Here is a 23,876-nt window from a genome sequence, read left to right as displayed (position 1 = left end):
AGCTGCTATACAGCTCGTTGAGAAATGAGGATAAGTTGGTCGCTATAAGCTACTCCCTACGTCCAATGTGTCAGAGCCAACTTCGACAACGTTTTTATTTGAACGCTCGTTAAATGCTTATATTTATGATAAGGTTAGAAACAATATTTCACTCTCACAGTATTTATTTCAAGCTGGTAGATCGACCGGTGGTAACTTAGTTTTTGTAGATAATGTAGTTAATGCCTATAATAATAAACATCAACTTGATGTTGTTTATACAGATTTTGCAAAGGGATTTGATAAAGTTGATCATCGAGTATTGCTCCAGAAGTTAAGAATGTACTCTGGAAAACTTATTATTATTTCTGATGATATATAGGTATGGTAAACAGAAAACATTATGTTTCTATTAACAATTTTAAAACTGATTCATACCTTGCCACCTCAGGAGTCCCGCAAGGTTCTAACTTGGGACCGTTGCTGTTCTTACTGTTTGTGCAGATGATTTAGCTAGTGTTGTGCATAAGAGTTCTACGTTATTGTTTGCTGATGACTTGAAAATATTTAAAGAAGTAGAGAATTTAACAGATTGTATACAGTTGCAAGACGATTTAAATAATATTTTTAACTGGTCAGTAAGAAATAAATTATCCTTTAACATAAACAAATGTAAGCGAATGACACACATTGCAAAAGAATCCTATTAACTTTATGTACAGCATAGATGGTGTTCTTCTGCAGGCAGTTGAAGAGGCAAGGGATCTAGGTGTGCTATTTGATTCGAAATTATCCTTCAATAACCATGTTATTGGTATTGTTAATCAGGCAGTAAAAAATTTAGGTTTTATCATAAGAAACTCGCAAAATTTCAGATCGATGAAAACTTTAATATCGCTCTTCAATTGCTATGTCAGGTCAAAACTGGAATACTGTTCAGTGGTATGGAACCCATATTATGCCAAATATATTCAGTTAATTGAAAATTTAAATTTCAGTCACCGGAGACTCAATATTATTTGACTGATCCATTAAAACAGCATGATGCGACGTGCTACTAGAACCTGGAGTTGAAGTGTCATTGTAAAGAATCCTGTTGGCGTTGGCTATTTTATTTTTGTTACTTAAACTGTCAGCAACATAACTTTCTGCAATTGTGGCTGAGTTCCACCCACCATGTCTCTTGATTGCTAATACATCAACTCCTGTATTATCCAGTAACGTTGTCGATGTTCTTCAGAATGAACGGCCTGTATATGTTTCAGGATGTTCTAGTTTCAAAAGTTGTGCAATCTTATTAGGAATCATAGAAAGGGTATTCAAATGTGGCAAGATGAAAATGAAAAAAAATATCATTTTTGACTTTCAAAAGTAGTCATTATACCAACAATTATACCCCAAAACTATTTTTCAAAATTTTCATTTTAACAATAATTTTTTTTGCAACAAACATTTTCGGGACTTTAAATTAAAAAAAAAAGAGACAAAAAGGACTTACTGTTTGAACATTTCTGTGGATTTGGCAGTGAGAGGAACCTTCCGGGCCTGTTGGACACCGGCCTGATCTGACTGATTGCAGGATCGGCCGATACGCATGCGCAGGCGCACGCTGCGAGTATAAAGCAGGCGAATTTCATCTGTAACAGAAAAACAAAAGTTGAAAAACTCTTCTTTATCATTCTATTGCGAGTACCATCAATGAGCGTAAACGAGAATATCATGTGATTTTCATGTTCCCGTTGCCTTGTACATATCCAGTTTCTAATTCTAACTGTAAATTAACACACTGTAATAATTTTTTTACTAAATGGGATATGTCCCCCATGGGGAATTCTCAGGCTATTGTGTACGTGGTAACGAAATTATTAGACAACTAATAGGTAAGACGCTAACGACAAGCCACAAAAAAATGTTTATATTCCATTAAAGTTATTTATAATGGTCAGGAGACCTTCGCCTGGCCGAATAACAAACAGATGTACAATCGAAGGCGACGAACGTGTGTATTAATATTTATCGTTGGAATTTAAATGGAGGTTTCAGGATTTTTCTGAATTAAGTATTCCGTCCCGTACATAACCGTTTTTATGACCATCTAGCCTGGAGACAGACAGAACTATTAAAGAAGCAACCGACTATTTTAATTAACATCGTTGTTATGAAAAGTCATGCATATTAAAATTTTTAACTGTTGGGGCCGATATGCCTATTCGCCTACTTTTTCCGTTGCTACACTTTCACCAAAGACGGTGACGTAGTGTCGAATTCCACGTTTTTGGTCCACTGTTATGTAACATATAGGATGTTGGAGTAGAAATAGTTTTTTTTTAATTCGAACGACTTGAGACTAGAAAGTTTAAAATCGTATATGCAGCCTTAAATATTCTCATATCGGAATGAGTAAGTCGTAACCGCCGTTAAATTTGAATATTTGCAATGCGATTACATTGACGTTCTTTATTTAATTTCAAATGATTTGAAAATAATACCAAAAGTCTTACCAAAAGAAAATAAATAAGTATTACAAAAAAAAACATTTAAAATAGCCACTGTATTTTTCTGTAATTGACTGACGAGGGTTTTACCTACATTAGGTGCAAAAATTAAAAAGAAATAAACTGATTGCCAGCCTATTACTTTAAATATAAAATGTAAGCAAGTTGAATTGTTATATTGTGTAGAGTACAAACATGGGCGTAGCTAGAATTTTTGCTTGCTTGCTTTCGCAATCAGCAACTTGCCGAATAAAATTTCAAAAACCTGAACACGTTTTGATTTCATTCTAAAAAAAGGTCACGCAGTCAGCCACGATAATATTAGATCTTTTTTTCTGGGGTGGACCGTACACACCCCTGCTCCCCCTTAGCTACGCCAATGATTATAATCAATATAGGGTCAAATGTAAAAGGTACTAATTCCATAAAATCTAATTCATATGAATTTAAATGTTTTATAGCCAATTATTTCTTCCTAGGATTTTTTAGTGTTGATATTTGAAAAAACATATTTTATAAAATATTTCGGATTTTGATGAAATTTTATTTAACGATTAGTCTGATTAAAATTAAACGTTTACTAAATTTGATTATTAAGTCGCTGCTTGTATCTCATTGTGGCGATTCTAAGAAGAAAAATCCTATTTTATTCTAAAATCGGACTATTTTTTGACATATTTTGACTTTTTTAACTTAGGTATATCAAGTCAGTTACCAAGTATCGGAGATTTTCCCCGGAATTTTCCCGGACTCTCTCCCCATAGTTTCCCCTGGAATTTTCTCCCGGACTTTTCCCCTGACTTTCCAGAAGTTTTTTCCCGGAGTTCTTCCGGACTTTTCCCCAGAGTTTTGCATGAAACAGCTGGTACACATTTATTTATGCTCAAAACTGTCTAACAGTTAATAACATTTTGCTACTTATTTTTTATTACAATATTTGTTTTATAATCAAAGCTCCTCTTTCAAAGCTTCAGTTTTTTACGTTTTCTCATACGGTCTAAAAATATCCGTTTCTTTAGAGTTTTTTTTTTTCAAAAATAGGGAGCAATTTTCTAGGTAACGGTAATTTTAGAAACTATAATTAATAGCAATTTTATAATCAATATAGGGTCAAATGTAAAAAGTATTAATTCCACAAAATTCACACAGTCGGCGAGTTACCGATATGCCGATATGATAGACGATAATATTAGATCTTTTTTTTTGGGGGTCGGCACCGGGCTTTTTGGGGTGGGCTGTGCACACCCCTGCTCCTCCCTAGCTACTCCCATGAGTACAAAGTGTGTAAAAATTAGTGATGTTACAATTCGAAAAAAGAACAATAAACATTGGGAAACAATCCTGTTTCCAAAGCAAAAAGTTAAAAAATTTAAAGAAATTAGGAGGAGATATACAGATAATAGTCCAATTAAATAAGCCTTTAAATCTAAATTTCGTCAACTTGGCTGAATTTTTGATATGAGTTAGTTTAAAGTATATTACAACAATAAGTGAGAGTAATTTTTTGTTCAACCCCCGGCCAAGGGTGAAAAAAGATAAAACAAAGGGGTTTTTCAAGATAACTCAAAAAGGGTAAGCGCTAGAAAAAAAGTTGTAAAGCATACAATTCTACATAAAAATGGTCTCTTGACTTTTTCTTGTACTATTAAAATTAACAAAGTTAGGGAGGCTAGAAGTTAAGGGAAGATTTCAGAAATTAAAAAAAAATCATAACAGAAAAATGAATGAATTTTGTAATTTTTTTTTTCAATCTGCTCTAAAAAATGTAACATTTCTTTTCAGAGAAATAGATATATTTTTTAATTTTTAATAAGAAAGTTATAACAAAATCAAAATTTTAGTCGTTAGTTTTAATGATTTAACAAAACCAAAACAATGTTTTTTCTATACTATTCGAGTGATTATTTAAAATAATGAAAAGTTCCCTTCGATTTTTTTTTTGCGTTGGTTTCTTAGACAGCTACAAATTTATTTACCTTTTTATCTTCTGAATTTTATTTAGCTCCTACGACACTGCAAAGACAAAGACAAAAAAATCACGTTCGCTTTGTCGCACCATGGTACCGAAGTCGTGGACATAATATGCCTATGACAAAGATAGATTATATCGTTCGCTATTGTCAATGCGCGTGCGTTAGTAAACGTGTGTTTCTTTGAATTATTCTAAGTTCTAAGCTCAATATCCATTGTTAATTTCAAAAAGGTAAATAATGAGGACTAATATTTTTGTTGATTACATTTTGTAAAAGCTCGATATTTTTACGCATTCTTGTCTATGTAAAACGTGGAAATTTATTTATTAATACTTGTAAACTTGTAGTTTGAATTGTATTAATAATAACATAGTGATAACAATAACATAAATATATATCATAATTTTTTGTCCAAAACATTAAGAAAACAAGAAATTTTCTTACAAGGAAACACCCCGATTTTCAAGATTTTTATATATGTTGTAGAGTAGAACATAAAAGATTAAGAGACACGTATTTTTTTATCGGTGGAAAAACATTTTTACGGGGTCAAAATACACCCTCAAAGTTCGACCCCAAAACAGTTTTTTCTAAATATCTGGGGTTCTAATCAATATTTTGAAATAAAGCAAAATGGAAATTACTTATTATAAAAAACAAATATTTCGGAAGTGTTCCGTGTTTGGGGGTTGCTATCCTTATTTTTTATTTCAGAGAAACTATATATTTTTTTTAAATTCATATTTACTCAAAGAGAGTTAAAATTATGATTTATGTAAACAAACTGACAAAATTAAATAACACACATTTTGAAGAAATAAACGGAAAAAGAACAAGCGCCTCATTTAAAAAAGTACATAAGTTGCACAATACATATTTTTCTGTCTTATTGAATTGAAATCCATAAAAAGTGTACTCATAAACTATCAAAACCTTGAAAATTTTGTTGAAAGGGTTTTTAAGAATATTGAAACAATACAAATACTCGTATATTCCTGCATTATCAGAGAAATTGAGGAGAATAAGTAACAAATTTAACATTAGAACAATTTTTCAGATAACAAACACTTTACGACCGTTGGACATTTACTGATGTAATATTTACATAATTAAAATAATCTACTTCCAAGCTGGTCCGACATGGTAATTTCCACTCGGGGTTTAAATAAACATAACAACATTATATACTATCATAAAAAATACTTGCAGCACTACTTTTCTAGGCTCGCAATTAAAAAGGTCTTCTTTAAAAATGCAACAATTTATTTTTTTATATTTTTGATAATTCTTCAACATATGTCAATAATATTATTATTAGTATCCAGCCGTCTGTCATATATTCATCCTTACAATTATTTATACCTCATGAGGAAAAATATTAATTATATAAGCCGCGTAATGCAAGCTTGGGAACGGGGTCTCGGTGGTGTAATAAGTTGGACGTTGTCTTATAAATCCAAAGGTTCGGGGTTCGATCCCCGATCAGGTACGGTTTTTTTTCAATTAATATAAAATTTCCAATGCAATTTTTCATCGTTTACATTTCAGAACAAATATTTCCGCACCAGATGGTCAATTTCTCACAGTGTTGCCACAGAATAAGTATCGTGGTGTTGCCAAATATCTGCGTTTAGAGGCGCGTTAGATTCCTAGTTAAATTATAACAGAAAATCGTGAAATATAAAGTGTAGAATACGTATGTTAAAAGCGAAATTCAAATGAATTAGAATATGGTAGGTTATTCGCATAAGAAAATAAAATTAAAAATGATCTTTCAGGCATTTTTTATTTCTTTTGTATTCTTGAAAAATCACAAAAAGTTTTTTTAGATGTTTTATAGGTTGTTTTTTGTGACTAAAATGAACTTTCAGTTAATATAATATCGAGGATGAGCTACACAATTTATTAAGGAATAAATTAAAAAACAAAAAATCTTCGGGTCCCGACGATTAAAAATTTGATTTTGTTATAACTTTCTTATTAAAAATTAAAAAATATATCTATTTCTCTGAAAAGAAATGTTACATTTTTTAGGGCAGATTGAAAAAAAAATTACAAAATTCATTCATTTTTCTGTTTGTTATGATTTTTTTTAATTTCTGAAATCTTCCCTTAACTTTTAGCCTCCCTAACTCTGTTAATTTTAATAGTACAAGAAAAAGTCAAGAGACCATTTTTATGTAGAATTGTATGCTTTACAACTTAACTTTTTTTTCTAGCGCGTACCCTTTTTGAGTTATCTTGAAAAACCCCTTTGTTTTATCTTTTTTCACCCTTGGCCGGAGGTTGAACAAAAAATTACTCTCACTTATTGTTATAATATACCTTAAACTAACTCATATCAAAAATTCAGCCAAGTTGACGAAATTTCGATTTAAAGGCTTATTTAATTGGGCTATAAACCTTCCAGAAATAAAGTGCAATGAATATGAAAGTAACATAGGTATACGAACAAAGCTTTCATATTCTGGATGTCTTCAAATCTTAAGATGCCCATATCACTGGACGAGAAATAGTCAAATTTCTGGCGTTTTTAGGTACTGAAATCTTGAAAAGTAAAACGTGTAGAACAAAAGTAAGCGCAAAAATAAAATCCTTGATGTTCTGTTTATTCATTGTTACTATTTAAATTTACGCAAATAAAATAATAACTAAAAAAAATCGTTTGTAAAACATGCGTTTGCTGTTATCCGAACCCCACATTTTAAGAATTATTTTCACGTATTTATAAATAAAAATAAACAATTTTATATGTAGGACTAAGCAAGTAGATGTTATAAGAATATTTACATGTGGAGTTGTATATAAAACAGTTAGTATTTTGGTAGATTTCAGTACCTAAAGCCTTGATGGTTTGATCGGTTTTTGCACCTGTTTATTCGTTTTACTGCGGCGCCTTTGAAAAAACCCAAATGGCATGACATAACATTCCTATTATTTGATAAGCTTTAGATTATTCAGTTATTAAATGTTTGAAATTATTTATCTTTGGGAAAACACTATTTAAAGAATATGGCGCCCTTAAGCATAAATTAACAAAAGTATAATATTTCATTTAAACTGCAAAACAACAAAGCACAAACCTCGATTTTTTGCACCAATACTCCTCTAATTTCTTATGGACTTATGAAAACTTACAACAGAGAATTAGTTCAAGAGTTAATATTTTTTTCCAATAAAGTACCAGTACTATAGTGGAAAGTATACAGCATCTACATCTACATTTTATGATATGCCAGTAGATATAATTAATCTATGTAAGTATTCATATTTTTCCATTTTTATTTTTCCTGTGATTTATATTATTCGACACAATTTATTCAATGCGATTCAGGTCCGGAAACGTGCAGTCCATTGCACCCTTTAAGTAATTGTTTTTATTATTCGAATCCAAAAATAAACCTGATCCGTCCTTCCTCGATTGCGTAACCTTCCAAAACAGATCTCGGCAGTGTTTTGACATTAACGAACGATGAGGATTCCTTTCCGTGACAGCCGAACTAACCGTAGATGCCCCGACCGCGATAAGATTCGAAAGTCCCCCGCGTCGTGAATCAAAACACTTTCGAGCTCGGCGAGCACAAACAAACGCATATTACCCAATGCTCGAATGGCCGACCTTACGAATGCACCGAATCTGGAGGAAAGTGTTCGCGTGGGAACTTTTCCACACCGCGTGGCGCCTCGGTATGTCGCAATCGTCAGTGTATATAACAGCTATTTGTTTTTTTTTAGTGAAATACACTGTATCCAGGGCTTTTAAATTGATTATATAATTTTAACCACCCAGGCCTTGTTCAATCCTGCAGTGAAGGTTTCAAGGGATAAAATCTTTGAATTTCATGGGAATTTTCTGCAGCCCAAACATGGACATTTCAGAAACTGATGATTCCATTTCAGGCAAACGTTGCCTCCTCCATAATGAAATATCCTTTGTCAATTAAAATGTCTTTCTAATTCTTATAGGAAGCAGAAGACAAAATGAAAGTTTTCGAAAATAAACTATTTTCGAAAACTTGATGACAAAATCGTCCCACAGTTTCTTCGTAGTTTCCGTACACCCCGTATAAATCGCAATCCACCCGCTGGAAGAAATTACCCCACTTTTGATTTAAGAAGAAAACAATCCAGAACAACTCGCGGTTGTGTAACATGAATTAATTGCATACCGATATTTTTTTTTTTTTGGAGGAGAAAGTAAAATAAAAAGTAGATCAGTGTACAAACACTTTAAGTTCAATCAGTTCGACGTTGAATTTTTGTTTCTCTTGTGTTATGATCGCTGCAAGAGCAAGGCTATGGTGAAACGATTGTATACAGTTGCTTATATGTAAATCGCTGACTAAAATATTAACTTATGTGTATTGTAACAATTGTTATGTTAAAGTTATTGCTTGGGAAAAAGTGAAACTACTCAATTAATTCATTTTGGATGCCGCAAGGATCTAAATTAGGACCATTACTGTTCCCATTATCAATTATTGACTATTTTTCCTAAAATATTATAATGTTTATCAGGAAACCGTTTCAAATTTTACGTAAGAATTACACAACATATTAATACAATTCTTAAGTAACCAAAATATCCGCCTGTATTTAAGGAGGTATATCGGGGTCCGAGGGAAGTGAGGAGCGCAGGGGTGGACCTATGCTTTTCTTATGGGACTAAAACCCGCTGCCAATTTGAAAAAGTTAAATTCTATTGAAATTATTTGCGATAAACATTGTCTATATAACAAAGAAATCTACTCATATGCACATAGCATACATATTGACCAATTAACAACATAAAAGTATCATATTCACTAGTTTTAAATTATATTTAATGAACTCATAAAGACTATGTAGATGTGGCAACAGCGTTAATAATTGACTAGCAGTTGTACACACTGCGAACCTACAGACCTCGGGCATCGGAGATATTGCTCGTCAAATTCGGGTAAAGATGCGTACGCATTCGAACATGTATTGTTGTAAACTATATAAAATATAATTATTATATATAGCAAATATATCGTATTATCCTCGCGAAGATTTGTATCCTTTATTTAAAGTCCGTAAATCATGTGAACTGGTGACACAACGAGAATTATGTTAATTTAGTTCTAAAGAAATAAAATGACACTCGCGCCCATCTCTCGTCCAAGTCAAAGAAAATGTCGGATGCAATTTTGAAGGTTCTGTGATAGAAATTACATTATTACTCACTGTTCGTCTTTTTAATCTCTATTTTAGTAATGTTACAAAAGTTTTGCAACTATAACTAATTTTTTAGATATAAAGTTTGCTGAGAAATATTTATGTTCCTTTGTTATTCCGTACAAATGTGGTACAAATGCTTTTATCTCAAGTAGGTATTACTAATTATATTAATCAAATAAAGAAAACTTCATATAACCCTAAATATTGCTGGGTACGGATTACGATGTTTTTATAAACCATTAAATATATTAAAAGGATTTATCAACTATATTTTTTATTCCAATAAATATATCACAGCTTCCTAGTTTTTTTATTAATCTAGTTTTTTAAAAACATTACAAAAAATAATCTGTTGTGGATAATTTATTGTTGACAACAATGTACATGGGATTTACAAAAAATGTATATGTTTGAAATCAGTTTCGTTTTTATCAAGTCTTTCAAATGTATTCCCTCCTTGCTGTCAGCTGATTGCGGCATTGCCACATTAATCCTCAAGTCAGACAGAAATGTAATTGCTGGTTTCTGTTTCTAATTAATACAGCTGTACTATGTTCAAAACTTATATTAGTTTTACATCAAAAATAAGATAATACACTGTCTATGGAAAAGTTTTGTTTCACAATTTCTACATTTTTTTCTCAGTTACGGGCAAAAAGAGAGCCGCACCGTCCATCTTCGCCATATAAACCTATGTCAAAATGAACAACTTTCAACAACAATATCTCAAAATCTAGATTAAAAAAAAAATTCAAAAAAATATGACGCACAGAGGGAGCACTGGGTAATATCTACGCTATATAAATTTTAAGTACATTGTGCATTTGAGTAAACCCGAGATACCTCCTTAAGATAATTTGATTTTAATTGTTTGTTTTCTTTTTGTTTTCTTTGTAATCGCAGCAATTTTATGACAAAGTTATGAATTAAAACTCGATTATTGGTTCTATACCATGCAATTTCTGTACAATTAACTCCACTTGGGAGTATTGTGTTTCCAGACCACATTATGTCACTACCGCTGTCACAATAACGTATGAAGTCATCAAAAACATTACATCCTGCCTAGTATCAAAATCTAGACGCTAGTGGCACAACATAACAAACACTCTTGAGTTATCCACCTGTTCGGTGTTCAGGTGACCCCCTAACCTTTATGGGACCCATTTGCGGGTTCTGAAATATGAAATCTTGAAGTTCATTGGTTACATTATTTCAATTATGCTCGTCCTCGTGTCGCAATAGTCGGCGATGATCTTTCACGGGGGGAGGTTATAGGTACGAGGGAACGCTTTTAAAGAAGCCACACGCGTTGCGAAACGCCGACATCGAGCGTAAAATTTCAACATATACACTTAGTTTATGCACGAGTGCACAGGAATTTCTGCGGATCGAAGTGGATGGATACCGTCAGATTTTGGTCGGTGTGCGAGGAGAAAGTTCGTCTTTTGGATTTCCTAAAATTCGAGGCATGTTGTTTGATTCACACGCTTATATTATTCCAACCAAAAAAAAAATTGGATTCGTCAGTTTCGTTGTTTCTTCTTGTTATTTAGGTATACTATCTTGCAGGTAAACCCAAATAATTACGGAATGTGGGTTTTATGGGTTTCAAATTTCAAATTGCACCATGATATTTATTTTAAACCCAGAGTATCCATTTGTTTAGTCTTTAGAAAATGGTGTAGCTCATCTAAAATTTTAACGACATTTTTTCGCGCAATTGGATAAAGGAAAAATAATATTTCAATTAAATGTAGTTTATACAGAATGTTTTAGGGAAAGTTCTATAAAGGAACCCCAAGGACATTCAAATAAAGGGGACTTATTTATTTACATTTCTAGATGAAGCCTGGTCTATTCACAGTCTAATTGTATCATTGTTGTCAGATGTATAATTATACTGGAAATGTACTTAATATTTTTATCGCAATTTTCATCACAATTGTGAAAATTATTATTATAGGATAGTATTATTAAGTTATGCATACAATATTGTTAAATTCTGTACATATTAAACTATTTTTCATTTGTCATATTTGCCATGTTTGAAGACTTGGCAACTACGCAATAATTTGTAGCGTGTTCCTCGTTCGTTCTGCCGTGGTTGGCAGAATATGGCGTCTCTTGTTAGAAAATAGTTGTGATTTTAGTAAGTGAAACGTGATTAGTGTTTATACATGTATTTTGGATAAACTTCTAAGGTGTGAATATGGTTAGACAGTGCAGAATTTGTAAGAAATTGGATTATAAACATCCACATCAGCTATCCTTCCACGGGTAAGCGTGCTTGAAGGTGACTTTGGAATGTATATGCAACTGTGGCCATTGTCGTGCTTGTGGGTAACTTTTATTTGAATAACGGTAAAATTTTATAAAACTGACTTGGTATTTTTTTTAAATTTTTGCTGAAATAGTAAGAAAACAATAATATGAACCACGTTTGGCCATTAAAATCAAAGGAAAATGCTGCACCACAAATAAGTTACAGACATTATTTATATTTAATATATTTATAGGTATTTCAATGTTATCCCTTATGCCCAACATTACAAATTTTAATCATTCATCATTTTCATTTTCCTCTACGACAAAAACCTTTTCAGAAATATATTTACAATTTTACTAAATGCACGAGCATAAAAACTGAATAAATACAACAGCAAAAATATGGTGGTGGTTCACTTATACATAAAAATACCGAAGATGCAATCGACTGAAAGTTGCATTCATTCAACCATTTGATGTTCTCCTTTGGGAATATATTTTTATACTGAAAATTTGCCTCAGTATTCTAAAAGTGAAATGTGAACGTTTTTAGAATGCTTGGGGATGGTGCAACAAGAAAGAAATGGTTACAGTTATTGGGATTCCAAGAAGTTATAAAAATATTATATATATTTATGATAAAAATACTGAGTAGCTGTTGAAATATATTGACTTGGGACTATAAAATATTTGATTTTGACCCATCCAAAATGTACGACATGTAATCGCGCGCATCAGTTGTATAAAAATAAAGCCCTCTGCTTTCCCCTTGACTATAGTACGATCGTATTCGATGCAAAGTAATAAATCATTGCCTGTCAAGGGAATCAGTGCAACACATTTTATAGGGGGTTTTGAAGATTGAATAATTTCTTTATGTATTATGGATTAACAGTTATATATTTATGAAGGACAAAATGAAAAACAAAGGCATCTCCTTCGCACATTGGGCGGCAGGACAACAATACATTTATTACTCCCTTCATTATCCCTCATATGACTTGCGTCTTGTGTTTTTTGCGGCGGCGCGCGTGCCGGCCTGGCGTGGTCAGTTTCGTTTCGGTTGTACTGGTGCTGCGTGTTTCTCGCTCGCGATATTTGTGAGGTTATAACTGTTATAAGTGCAATTATATTTCTTTCGGGCTATATGTATTATTTGAGAATTTGTGAGTGAAATCATATTTCTTGTGCTCCGTAACAAAAGTGTTTTTAGTGTTTTATTTGTGTGCTGTGTGTGTGTTTCGGGCTGTTGTTTGTGAATCGTGAATGCTATTATATTTTCTGTGCTAGTAAAGTGAAGTTTTTTGTATTATTTTTGCTCTGTTGTGGTTATATGGATAAATGGAGGCGGTGCCTGGATGTTCGCGAGCCGGATGTACTGCTGTGGGTACAAAAAAATCTATATTAAGTTACAGAGAAAAAACGATAATATTAAATGTCTATAACCGTTTAGAAAAGGATCATCCCATGAAACTGAAGACTGGTTTGGTGGAAATGTGTTCTAGATATACTGGAGTAAGCGAATTATCTGTTTTCAAAATTTTAAGAGAGAAGAAAATTGAAGGAGACGTTAAGAAACCTAAAAAAGGGGGTGCAAAGAAGAAATTAATATTAAATGAAGATGAGAAAAATGCAGTTTGGCGTACAGTACATAAATCATAGAATTTATATTTTGTTTATAATTTGTTAACATTTCTTGTTTGATAGAAAAATAACTTATTTTGTTGAGATTGGTAGAGAATTGTTGTTAGTGTTTTCATTTGATAGAATCATATCATAGGATTTATATTTTGTTTTCATTCTGTAAATATTTATAGTATATCTGTTATACAAGGTTTTTGCTTTGAAACTTCGTTCTCCTTATAAAAAAAAAGAACCGTAATGGGGTGCGATGAAGAGATCAGTTCACGTCTGGAACCCTGTTCCTACAAAAATCCCTTTATTCTCATAAACTATTTGTTTTAAATGTAATTTATTATAAATCCAATTCGTTATGTAAATTCCACATATGTACTACATTTCACCTCTGTACGCGCCACTGTTTATTGTTCCCTGCTCTACGATCAAGCTCGCCAGGTTAGTATTTGACGTATAACCGACCACTTCGTACACTCGATGCACCTGGCCGACTACAGCTAGTATCAGAACACAGTGCGTATACGGCGGTATTTTAGATTTTACATTCAATTTCATTTTAAATTTGAAACGGTTCATCTTACGCCTCCTAAAAATGATGACACGATTTTCCTTTGATAAAAGACCGACAATTTTTTGCTCTACTTTGCATCGTATACGATCGTACTATAGCTTCACCCAACATATGAGATAGACTGTGACATGCATAGTCCCCTTTATTTAAATGTTTTTGAGGACCCGCACAAAACTTATGGAAAATGGCTTTCGGTCAAAATGGCTGGAATTGAAATATGATATAGCTCTCACCTTCCTGAGCAAAAGTTGTCATGGGCCCAAAGCGATCCTATGTGTAGGTTTAAAGATATAGAGCTTTGAAGCTAACGATTTCATAGCACGGTACTGAATATAAGTGCAGGATAGGTGTATGTATATCTCCCTTTCTCCGTATATACAGGGTGAGTACACATGTTTTTAAAAAGAAAAGTTCCTATAAACATATATCGTAGAAGGCTTCGTTTCCGAGATACAGGGTGTTGAATATAATATTTTTTCTCGTATTTTCATTATAACTTATAAACGAATGCTTAGATTTGTTTCATGTTTGGGGGATAATGCCTATTAATTAAGGCGCATAAAATAAGCGATAAGAATGTTCAAAAATTTGCACAGTGGCGGAGTGGAGGGGGTGCTCAACCCCTTTCTTGAACAAAACTTCTACGCCAATGACTATTTAAAGAAAAACTGTTATTTTCATTATCTACATACAGTTTAACAAAAATAATGTCCCTTCTTCTGTTTCGAAATTCTTGTGCGTTTCCGAGTTATTTTGATTTTTAGTGTTTGATGTGGTACTAAATTAATTTATTTATTATCAATTATCGGCTAAATATTTAATTCTTTCAACGAAACCTACAGAAGTATGGTTTGTTAAGGATTCTAAAAAGCCGAAATCTCTCATTCTTTATCTCTTTCCAATGTAGTCAAAATAAATTTTTGTTATATCAAGCCATACTCAAATACAAGACTTTTATAAGTTGAAATCTGTTTAGGATACTAATTTTAACAATCCTTATTTATTGTGTGCTGCATAAATACTAATGTACTGCAACTAAATTACAAAAAAAAAACATTGAATGAACATTGATGTTAATGGTTAAAGAGAAATTTTTTGAATTTATGACAATATTAATTAACAACCTTTTTCTTTTTCGTTTATAAGAATTAAATAGTTATTATTATAAATGTTATAAGAATATGACTCTTATGTTTTATGTGTAACTCTTATGTGTTAAAAAGTGTATTATTCACGTATTTTGTACATTTTGAGGTTATAATCTTCAGTTTGCATTTAAGGTATTTATATTCGTTTTCTTTTATGTTAAACCTGTAAATGTATAAGTTTAATATTTATATATGAATATTGATTCATTTTTAAAATAATTAATGAATAAATAAATAACAGTCTCCTATTTATTTATGTTGATTTTGTAATTTTGTATTTAAAATCAGTGTTTTCTTTCAATTTTATTGGCTTAAAGATTAGTTGCCCAGTTATTTTTGAACAATAATTATTTTGTAATAAATTTGTTTTTTAAAAAATAAAGCATATTTTCAATAAAATCTCTTGCCATTTATAATTTTCATTTTTCGAACCTCTATATTACAAATATGAGCGAGTTTGATTTAAAATCAATAATTGTTAAATAAATTGTTTAAAGTAGTCGGCCATATTGGATCAGCCATTTTGAATTTTCAGTTTTTGAGATCATATTCTTGTTTAGCGACATCAAAAACTCCTATATTACAAATCTAAGCGAGTTTGATTTAAAATCAATAATTGTTAAATAAATTGTTTAAAATAGTCGGCCATATTGGATCAGCCATTTTGAATTTTCATTTTCGAGATCATATTCTTGTTTAGCGACATCAAAAACTCCTATATTACAAATATAAGCGAGTTTGATTTAAAATCAATAATTGTTAAATAAATTGTTTAAAATAGTCGGCCATATTGGATCAGCCATTTTGAATTTTCATTTTCCGACTTCTTATTCTTGTTTAGCAACATCGAAAACCCCTATAATGTCAATTTGAAAGAATTCGACTTAAAATTCATTGAATTATTTCTGTTCTTAAAAAAATAATTTATTATTGTTTAAACAATTAAAAAACAATTAGCGTACAAAAATAAGTTTATAGCTTTTTTCTAATACTTATCTCCAAGTAATTTCAAAAGGTTTTAGGAAAATCCATGCTTCCCATAATTATTTCGAAATAATGCGTAATTTTAAGCTATCTTGACTGCACTATAAATGTTAGGTCACAATTACATTATGCATCACAATTTATCATTGAACTTTAAGGAAAACAGATTCCCATTTTTTTACATTTTCATTTACTTGAATCTCTAATCTTACAATTAAATATTTCTACAATTGTAATTTTATGTGTCATTTGCCATTTTAATAATTATGCAACATTAGTGTTGGTTTTCCCTTTCAAAGTTTGTTTTGCATAATATGAAATAAAAATATGAACCAGGATGCGACAAAAGGCTGTTATCGACTGGCGACTTCTGCTAAAGAGCAAGACTTTTAAGATTTACAAAATGTTTTTTATTTAGATTGTACCTACTATTCTGCAATACCTACTTTGATACTCATGTTACTTCTATACTCACACTTAATATCTAGTTGATTCAATGAATTTTAAATACGTAACTAACATAACTTATAAGGTGGCGTAAAAGCTACGATTTTTTTATTGAAATTTAAGTGGTTTCCTTAAAACAGTCGTGTAAACAAAATAAAACCATCGCTTGGACGTGACAACGACTTGATCAAACATTCTTTCAAGGTGTGCGCGTCCAGAGAATGTGTCGAGTCGCGAAATAAAAGTTGGGAGAACACGCGTGCTCGCGAAAGTGTGTCTAGCTCTCGGATAAGAACAAAAGAAGTAATAAACAGTAATTACACAGATGCCTTGATGAGCAATAAAACCTTACGGTTCTCACTCGTCTTCCTGGTCTTAAAATAACCGCATCGACGTTATTAAATGCCGATTGTCGCTCCTCTTTAGGGCTATACGCGATTATTTTCTCTAATTGGCTATTTGCTAGGTGAAATCGGAATTGTATGTAACATACGTTTAACTACGGTGGTAATGGTCGGCGACATAAAACATGATTCATACGGAAGAGCTGGAGAGAGTTGCGAAAGACAGTGTCGGACTGGCTGTGTTTAGGGCCACTGAAGGGTATCCCTTTTTAAGATAAAGAAAAGAATATCAAAAACAACATATTTTATTGTATTTTAACACAAACCACATGAACGGAAACTTGATTATATTCGAAAATTATATAAAATATACAGGGTGTTTCAGGATTAAGTCGACAAACTTTAAGGAGATATTCCTCATAAAAAAATACGGAAAAAATCAAGTAAAAATTTTTTCCAGAGACGCTTCATTTTCGAAATTAGAGCGTTAAAGATTTTTTTAAAAAATTCGAATTTTTTAAATAACTTCTAAATGAAGAAGGCAATTTAAGCCAAATTTGGCATGACACATCTTCTTATGAGATACCATTTTTCCATAGAAGTAGAAGTACCGCAAGCAACCAGTGGCGGAGTTATGGGGACTCACTCATTCAATTATAAAAAAAATTAATATGGCCCTACCGAAAATAAAAAATAATGCTGTTTTTAGAACTGTTCTAATTAAAGGGCTTAAAGAGTAAGTATAGTACTTTAAGACCCCATTAATGTATTTAGCAAAAAAACTTGCCTTTCCATATAATATAAACTCAAATATGTAAAAAAATCGTGATTTTGGTACATTTAGATTAGGATATCTCGAAAACCAGAGTCAATTGAGTAATCTACCAAATTAGAGGCCAGCCAGAACAAATTATTTAACAAAAGTTTTATATTTTGGAAGATCTCAAATCTCAAATTAATCGAGCTTATAATATTAACAAAATATTATATGTATTTAAACTGATAAAAATTCATCAAATATTTTATAACTATAAAATAGAAAGAAACAAAATGTCAATCCGCTATAATTCAAAATACAGTATTTTAACGAGCTTTAACCAAATTTCGACATAAAAATAAACTAAAAAAGTGTTTAGAAAGGAATATTATTTTTTAAATTCACTTGAAAGAAGATATTCAGAGTCTTCATCTGACTGTCAGTCATCTGAGTACATATCTGGTGCTTCTAAATCTTCTGATTCCAATACAACATGCTTTTGGTCATCCTGAACAATTCAAAATATGTATTTGCCTCTAAAAGCGGAAATGATTTGATGATTTGTTTATTAAAATAATTTCTAAAGGTTATTTTAATTAAATAAATATACGATAACATTTATATTGACAAGCAACGGATTAGAACTTTTTATATCCTGGATTGTATAAACGTTCAATTTTTCCTAATTTTTCATATTTTTCTAATATTTCTCGACACAATTTTTCCGGAAATTTTAGACCACCCCTTCCCTCGCGATGGGGCTTCGCCAGTCCGACTATGATGAAAATATTTGTTTAGAAAAAGGTTTTAATCAAGATTTGTTTAAAGTTTTGAAAGTTTGAGTTTGAAATGAAGAAGGTGTATATAAATAAGTGCAAAAAAAATGAAGGTGATACCTCGTTGAAAATTAAAAGGGTTCTTTCATGTAAAAAAAACTCCGCCCCCTCCCTGCGGATGTTTATTTTTTCCTTAAATTTCGAAAAAGTTATAAAATAAAACTGGATTTGACACTTATTTATTTGCATCCAGTATAATCAACAAATGATGTTAAGCGGATTCAAATCTGGAAAACTAATCGGAGGACATTTAATTCTGAATTTACAACGTTGCATTAATTTTAACACCGTCCAAAAATTTGCATTTTATTCTACTAAGTATCGCTGAATTTAAACCTCGAAGTGAAATTCGGTTTTAAGCGAACTTTCGAAATAGTAGGCTCATTTAGGAAGCGACCTAAGGGTTCGCATTTTCACAGCCTAAAGGCTACGGTGACGTTATGAAGCGCAAATGTTACTTTCACGCAGCAGCCAACATGATTTATCTGGACGAAATTTGAATTTTATTAATATAAATCATGTTATTTTGATTCTTAATATGTAAGGTATATGCTAGAATGCTAATTGTTAGACTAAGAGCACTATAATTAATTAAAAATTAATAACGTTATATAAACCGACAGGGATTATAACGTTTTAATCAATTTTTTTTAGCGTGGTTACTACTTTTACCAATGGAATTTTTGAAACACGCGTTCCAGTTAAATTTTAAGAAATCAAGATTAAAAAGTAAAAATAACAAAAACGTTGACAAATAATATCATATAAAATATTGGGTCATAACGTAGATCTAAATCAAACTTTTTTGGCATATCTGACGTATAGTCGTGGACAATTAAAAGTGTACTTATAAAGAGACAACAAATATGGAAGCAGCAATACCTCATTTTATAAAGTAGATAGGTACGCTGTTTTGATGGAAAGTACAGGGTAATCCATAATTATCCTTTTTTAACATTTATTTCTTTGATATTCAATTGGGACAAAATCTAAATACATACTTATATAAAAAGTACAAAAACCCCTTGTATTCTTTTCAGCAAATGTACGACTATCACCGAAATGTTTTTATTATATGTATTATCATTTTATTTTGCGGTAGTGTTGCCTCAAAAAATCACGTTTGCTGCTCTATTTTCCTAGATTGATGTTCAATTGTTTTCGTAATTGCATATTCTGCTTCTGTAGCAGTTTTTATGTACCTATGTTACATTTAACCCATTTAAATGTCTTAATATCAAAGGAAATAAATTGCGAAAAACGAGTGGAAAAATGGATAACCTTGTGTGACAAAATGTAAACTTTAGCAGCATACAACAATGCAGAATCTATTTTTTTACTGTATTTTAAAGCTGATTCAAACAAATTCAAAAATTTTCCAAAATATTTAAATATAACGCCTTTAAAATAGAGTAAAAAATACCAAACCTAATAATATATAGTGTGTACCATTTTGGTGATGTACCTATGTATTGGTATCTTGGAAACCATAAGAGATAGGATTAAGTGGTGGAAGTTTTAGACAGTTCTGAACTTAATGGTGCTTGCAGACCGATCCTAGTTCTTCAGGTTTTTGAGTTATTTTGTTAAATAGTAAATGTTGCGTTTTAGAAAATCGTCTGTAACTTTTTTATTTAGAGAAATTTTTAAAATCTGAGGACACTTCTTTACAGCAACTTTTTTCTAGCAATTTCACTTTATATTCAGATATTCATTGCGACGTTTCTGTTGCGAGAAATCATCATCAACTTTCTGTTTTCTTATGGTGCCTATATTGAGTTTTATGCTGAGCAAATAGAGCACTTTTTTGGCTTTTCAATGATATAATATTAGTAAGAAACAATTTCAAAAACAACCTCAAAAATTAATATTTTAAATAAATCTGGCAACACCGCATAATTTTTCGAAACTATTATAGAATAGTCCCAAATTTTTGTAAAAGCTTATTAATGTCATGGCGAAGTCGATGATGGTTTGTCGCAACCGAAACGTCTCGATGAAAATCTAAATACAGTGATATTCCTCGGAAAAAGTATTCAGATTTTAAAAATTCCTTTAAAAAAGTTACAGACTATTTTCGAAAATGCCACATTTACTTTTTTTCAAAATAACTCAAAAACCTGAAGAGCTAGCACCGGTCTGCAAACGCCATTAAGTTAGCAATAGAACTTTCTCCGTTTAACCATTTTCCTATCTCTTATAGTTTCCAAGATGCATCACCAAAATAATCCACACTGTATGTTTTTTTTTTAATGCAGAATCTGCTTATGTGATATTTCGAGCCAACTGCTTAAATATAGTCATTAATTCCACTAACCACTTTGTCTCCGCTTTAAGTTTAAAAAATGTCACATAAATGTCAATTATACTCGAGCGGTCTATGAAAAACTGCTTTTATATACATACTCGTAGATAATCGAGAGGTAAATATTTGGTTGTGTAATATGTTGTTTTTGAATCAGTAATCGAGTTTATTGTTTTCTTTATCCATCATTTTTGACCTTTACGGGCCATAATTATTAACAAATTTTTACGGTAGGTATGCAAAGTAATTTTTTTTTAATTCAGCTCATTTTGAAGCGGGACAAGGTTGAGTTAGTTATCATAATGTGTTGTTTAGTATTACCCAAATCTTGGTTGTTTGTAAAATAAAGATTTCCTTTCGAATTGTAGTTCCTGTAGACGCTCTAAGCACGATATATTTTATTGTCCACGACTGTACGCAGGCAATTATAAAAAATCGAAAAATTAATATTTTTTATTTGTAAGTTTGTTTTTAATTTATTGGTATGTCTATTATGTTTATACGAAATCGAGTCCGTTTTGTTTATATTCTGGAAAGTTTATTTTTTTTAAGATAAATCTCCATCAGCAAACCCGTTCGCCCGCCGGTCAAAGAATCTCGAAAGTGAGAAAGTGAGGACTATTCTAGATATCTTGTTTCTTTTGAGTCAATAGTTCAAAAAGCCCGTTCAAATTTATTGCCAAGAACAAGTTGCTTTTCCCTTTGCCAGCATAAATTTCAACTCAAATGAGTTTCTCTTTTTTATAAGATAACATTTTAACATTTTATTTGTACAGGTATTTGTGTACGGTCGTAAACATACCTACCTACACTCAGAGAAAAATCTAGTCATAATACAATCGGAGAAAATAACGTCCAATATGAATGAAATACATAGAAATTATTGTTACTCTTAACAAATTTTGTTTTGTAGGACCGTTTTGACATTCTCTTCAACTAAAAGTGATTCGATGCAACTTTATAAATTTTTGATCTCCCTTAGTCTTATTGTAGACCTTATACTTCATAAATTGAACACCCCGTACATAAGTATGACTCCCGTTCACGTTATTTACCACTTCTAAAACGAGAATTCATTTTTTTTACGTTTTTTTTTTTAATTTTTCCGCACACATCACTGGAGACCCCGAGGGTTGTACAGGCGACGAACCCAGAATATTTCCACTACCTTCGAAGGTTAAATTTTTCAGTCAAACTCACCGTACTTAATCCACGGGTCGAACTATAAAAAGTATTACAACACACCCACTCATCCAACAACACACTGTATGGGCTCTTACCTTGTGTTCACCGTAACCGAACACGAAATCTCCTAGGTGAGAGTGAGAGTCCTCATTTATATGGAAAGAAGTGATGTTACATTTCGGGGGGATCCTTATTATCCTCGAGTGGAGTCGTATCGGCCGTGCGGGATGATTCGGCTAGTTTTTTTTTCTTCATTGTTGTCATCGGTCGTGAGAGGAGGTGTGGCGGTTTATTATTGTTTTTTTCGGTCGGAGGTGACAAGCGGCGCAGGGAATGTCGAAAATGAGGAACTGTAAAAAAAATCGATTATAAGACACACGGAAAAAATGCATTGTCACAAATTACTATATTTTTGTGGACAAAAACTGTTACAAATTCGCTTCTCGCTACAGGGATCTGGGAAACGGTATAAGAGCTACGAAGTAGCTTAAATGGTGGCAACGTTGCGTAATCAGGACACCAACATTATGCCTCTAAAAAATCAAGGCTAACATGATTAGTTTTCAAAATATTTGAAAAAAACCGAAATTTTGGAAATCCGTTTTTATTTAATTTCACCCTTCACTATACAGGGTGTTCCTAAATAAGTGTCGCAACGGAAAACTGTAAATTCCTTTTGAAAAAAGAAACATTCTTTTCCTCTTCCATCCATTTTTCTCTCCGGGCATTCGTTTTCGAGATATACAGTGTCAAAACTTTTCTAATCTTAGGAACCCTTTGAACTACAGGACTGAGCTTTTGTACACACATTACCACTATTAATAACTAAGTACTTGTTGCGAATGCTGTTAAATTCGTTAAAATTTTTTAATTATTACTACCCACCTTTTAAATTACAAAAGATTTTCGAAACGTTAGCAAAATGTTTGTTTTTGTTCATAAAAAGTCATTTTTCTTGAAAACGGTTGACATTAGAGCAATGAACCAAGAGAACTCTCTTTGTGTAAAATTCATTGGTGCTTCAGAATTTGCTGTCAAATGTTAATTTTTCCAGTGGCGTAAAAGTTAGGGGGAAAAACCTTTACGATATCTTAAAATCTCCACCACTGGCACATTCAATGAATTCGAGAAGGGTACCAAAAAGTAGCTATTACTAGTGGTAATGCGTGTATAAAAACTCAGTCCTGTAGTTCAAACAGTTCCTAAGATATTGGCAAAAAATTTAAAAAAATTAAAGTTTTGACATCGTGTATCTCGAAAACGAAAGCCCGGAGAGACAAATAGATGGAAGAGGAAAAGAATGTTTCTTTTTTGAAGAGGAATTTACAGTTTTCCGTTGCAACACTTATTTAGGAACACCCTGTATACACTGAAGATGAATTTTTCCAGACAAAACGTCTGAATCTGGTTCGGGCAGTACAGTATTGGGGGTCATGAAGGCTCGCAAAAAATGTAATAAAATTTCCAGGGTCGTATTTAAAAAAATGATGTTGTTAATGGTCCTGGAGAGACGAAACGTTACATATAAAAATTGATTATGACATTCGATAGAGGGCAAAAAGTGGACATGAGAAAGTGTTTTTCTTTTTTCAATATCACCTCAAACAAGGCTGAAACGAAACAAAAACGGATTTCCAAAATTTCGTTTTTTTTTCAAATATTTCGAAACCTAATCATGTTAGCCTTGATTTCTTAGAGGCATAATGTTGGTCCCCCATTTAAACTACTTCGTAATAATATATAA

The 23,876-nt window shown here is 31.8% G+C and overlaps 1 protein-coding gene across 2 annotated transcripts in view; it reads right to left on the bottom strand.

Moving 5' to 3' along the window:
* Positions 1–22,258, bottom strand: part of LOC108905782 — a 53,967-nt gene extending 31,709 nt beyond the window's left edge. Inside the window, exons 1-2 of one of the 2 annotated variants that reach the window (XM_018708802.1) lie at positions 22,228–22,258; positions 1,478–1,616 (exon numbers count right to left, since the gene is read on the bottom strand). In XM_018708802.1, the coding sequence (XP_018564318.1) occupies positions 1,478–1,616 (139 nt within the window). In that variant the 5' untranslated portion in view covers positions 22,228–22,258. Of the gene's footprint in view, positions 1–1,477; positions 1,617–22,147 lie in introns of both variants that reach the window. The other variant, XM_018708801.1, reaches the window with a different exon arrangement.
* Positions 22,259–23,876: the final 1,618 nt, after the last annotated feature.

This window comes from Anoplophora glabripennis, unplaced genomic scaffold (genome assembly GCF_000390285.2).
Source record: "Anoplophora glabripennis isolate ALB-LARVAE unplaced genomic scaffold, Agla_2.0 scaffold269, whole genome shotgun sequence".
NCBI lineage: Eukaryota > Metazoa > Arthropoda > Insecta > Coleoptera > Cerambycidae > Anoplophora > Anoplophora glabripennis.
This window is presented reverse-complemented; position numbering and strand designations above follow the sequence as displayed.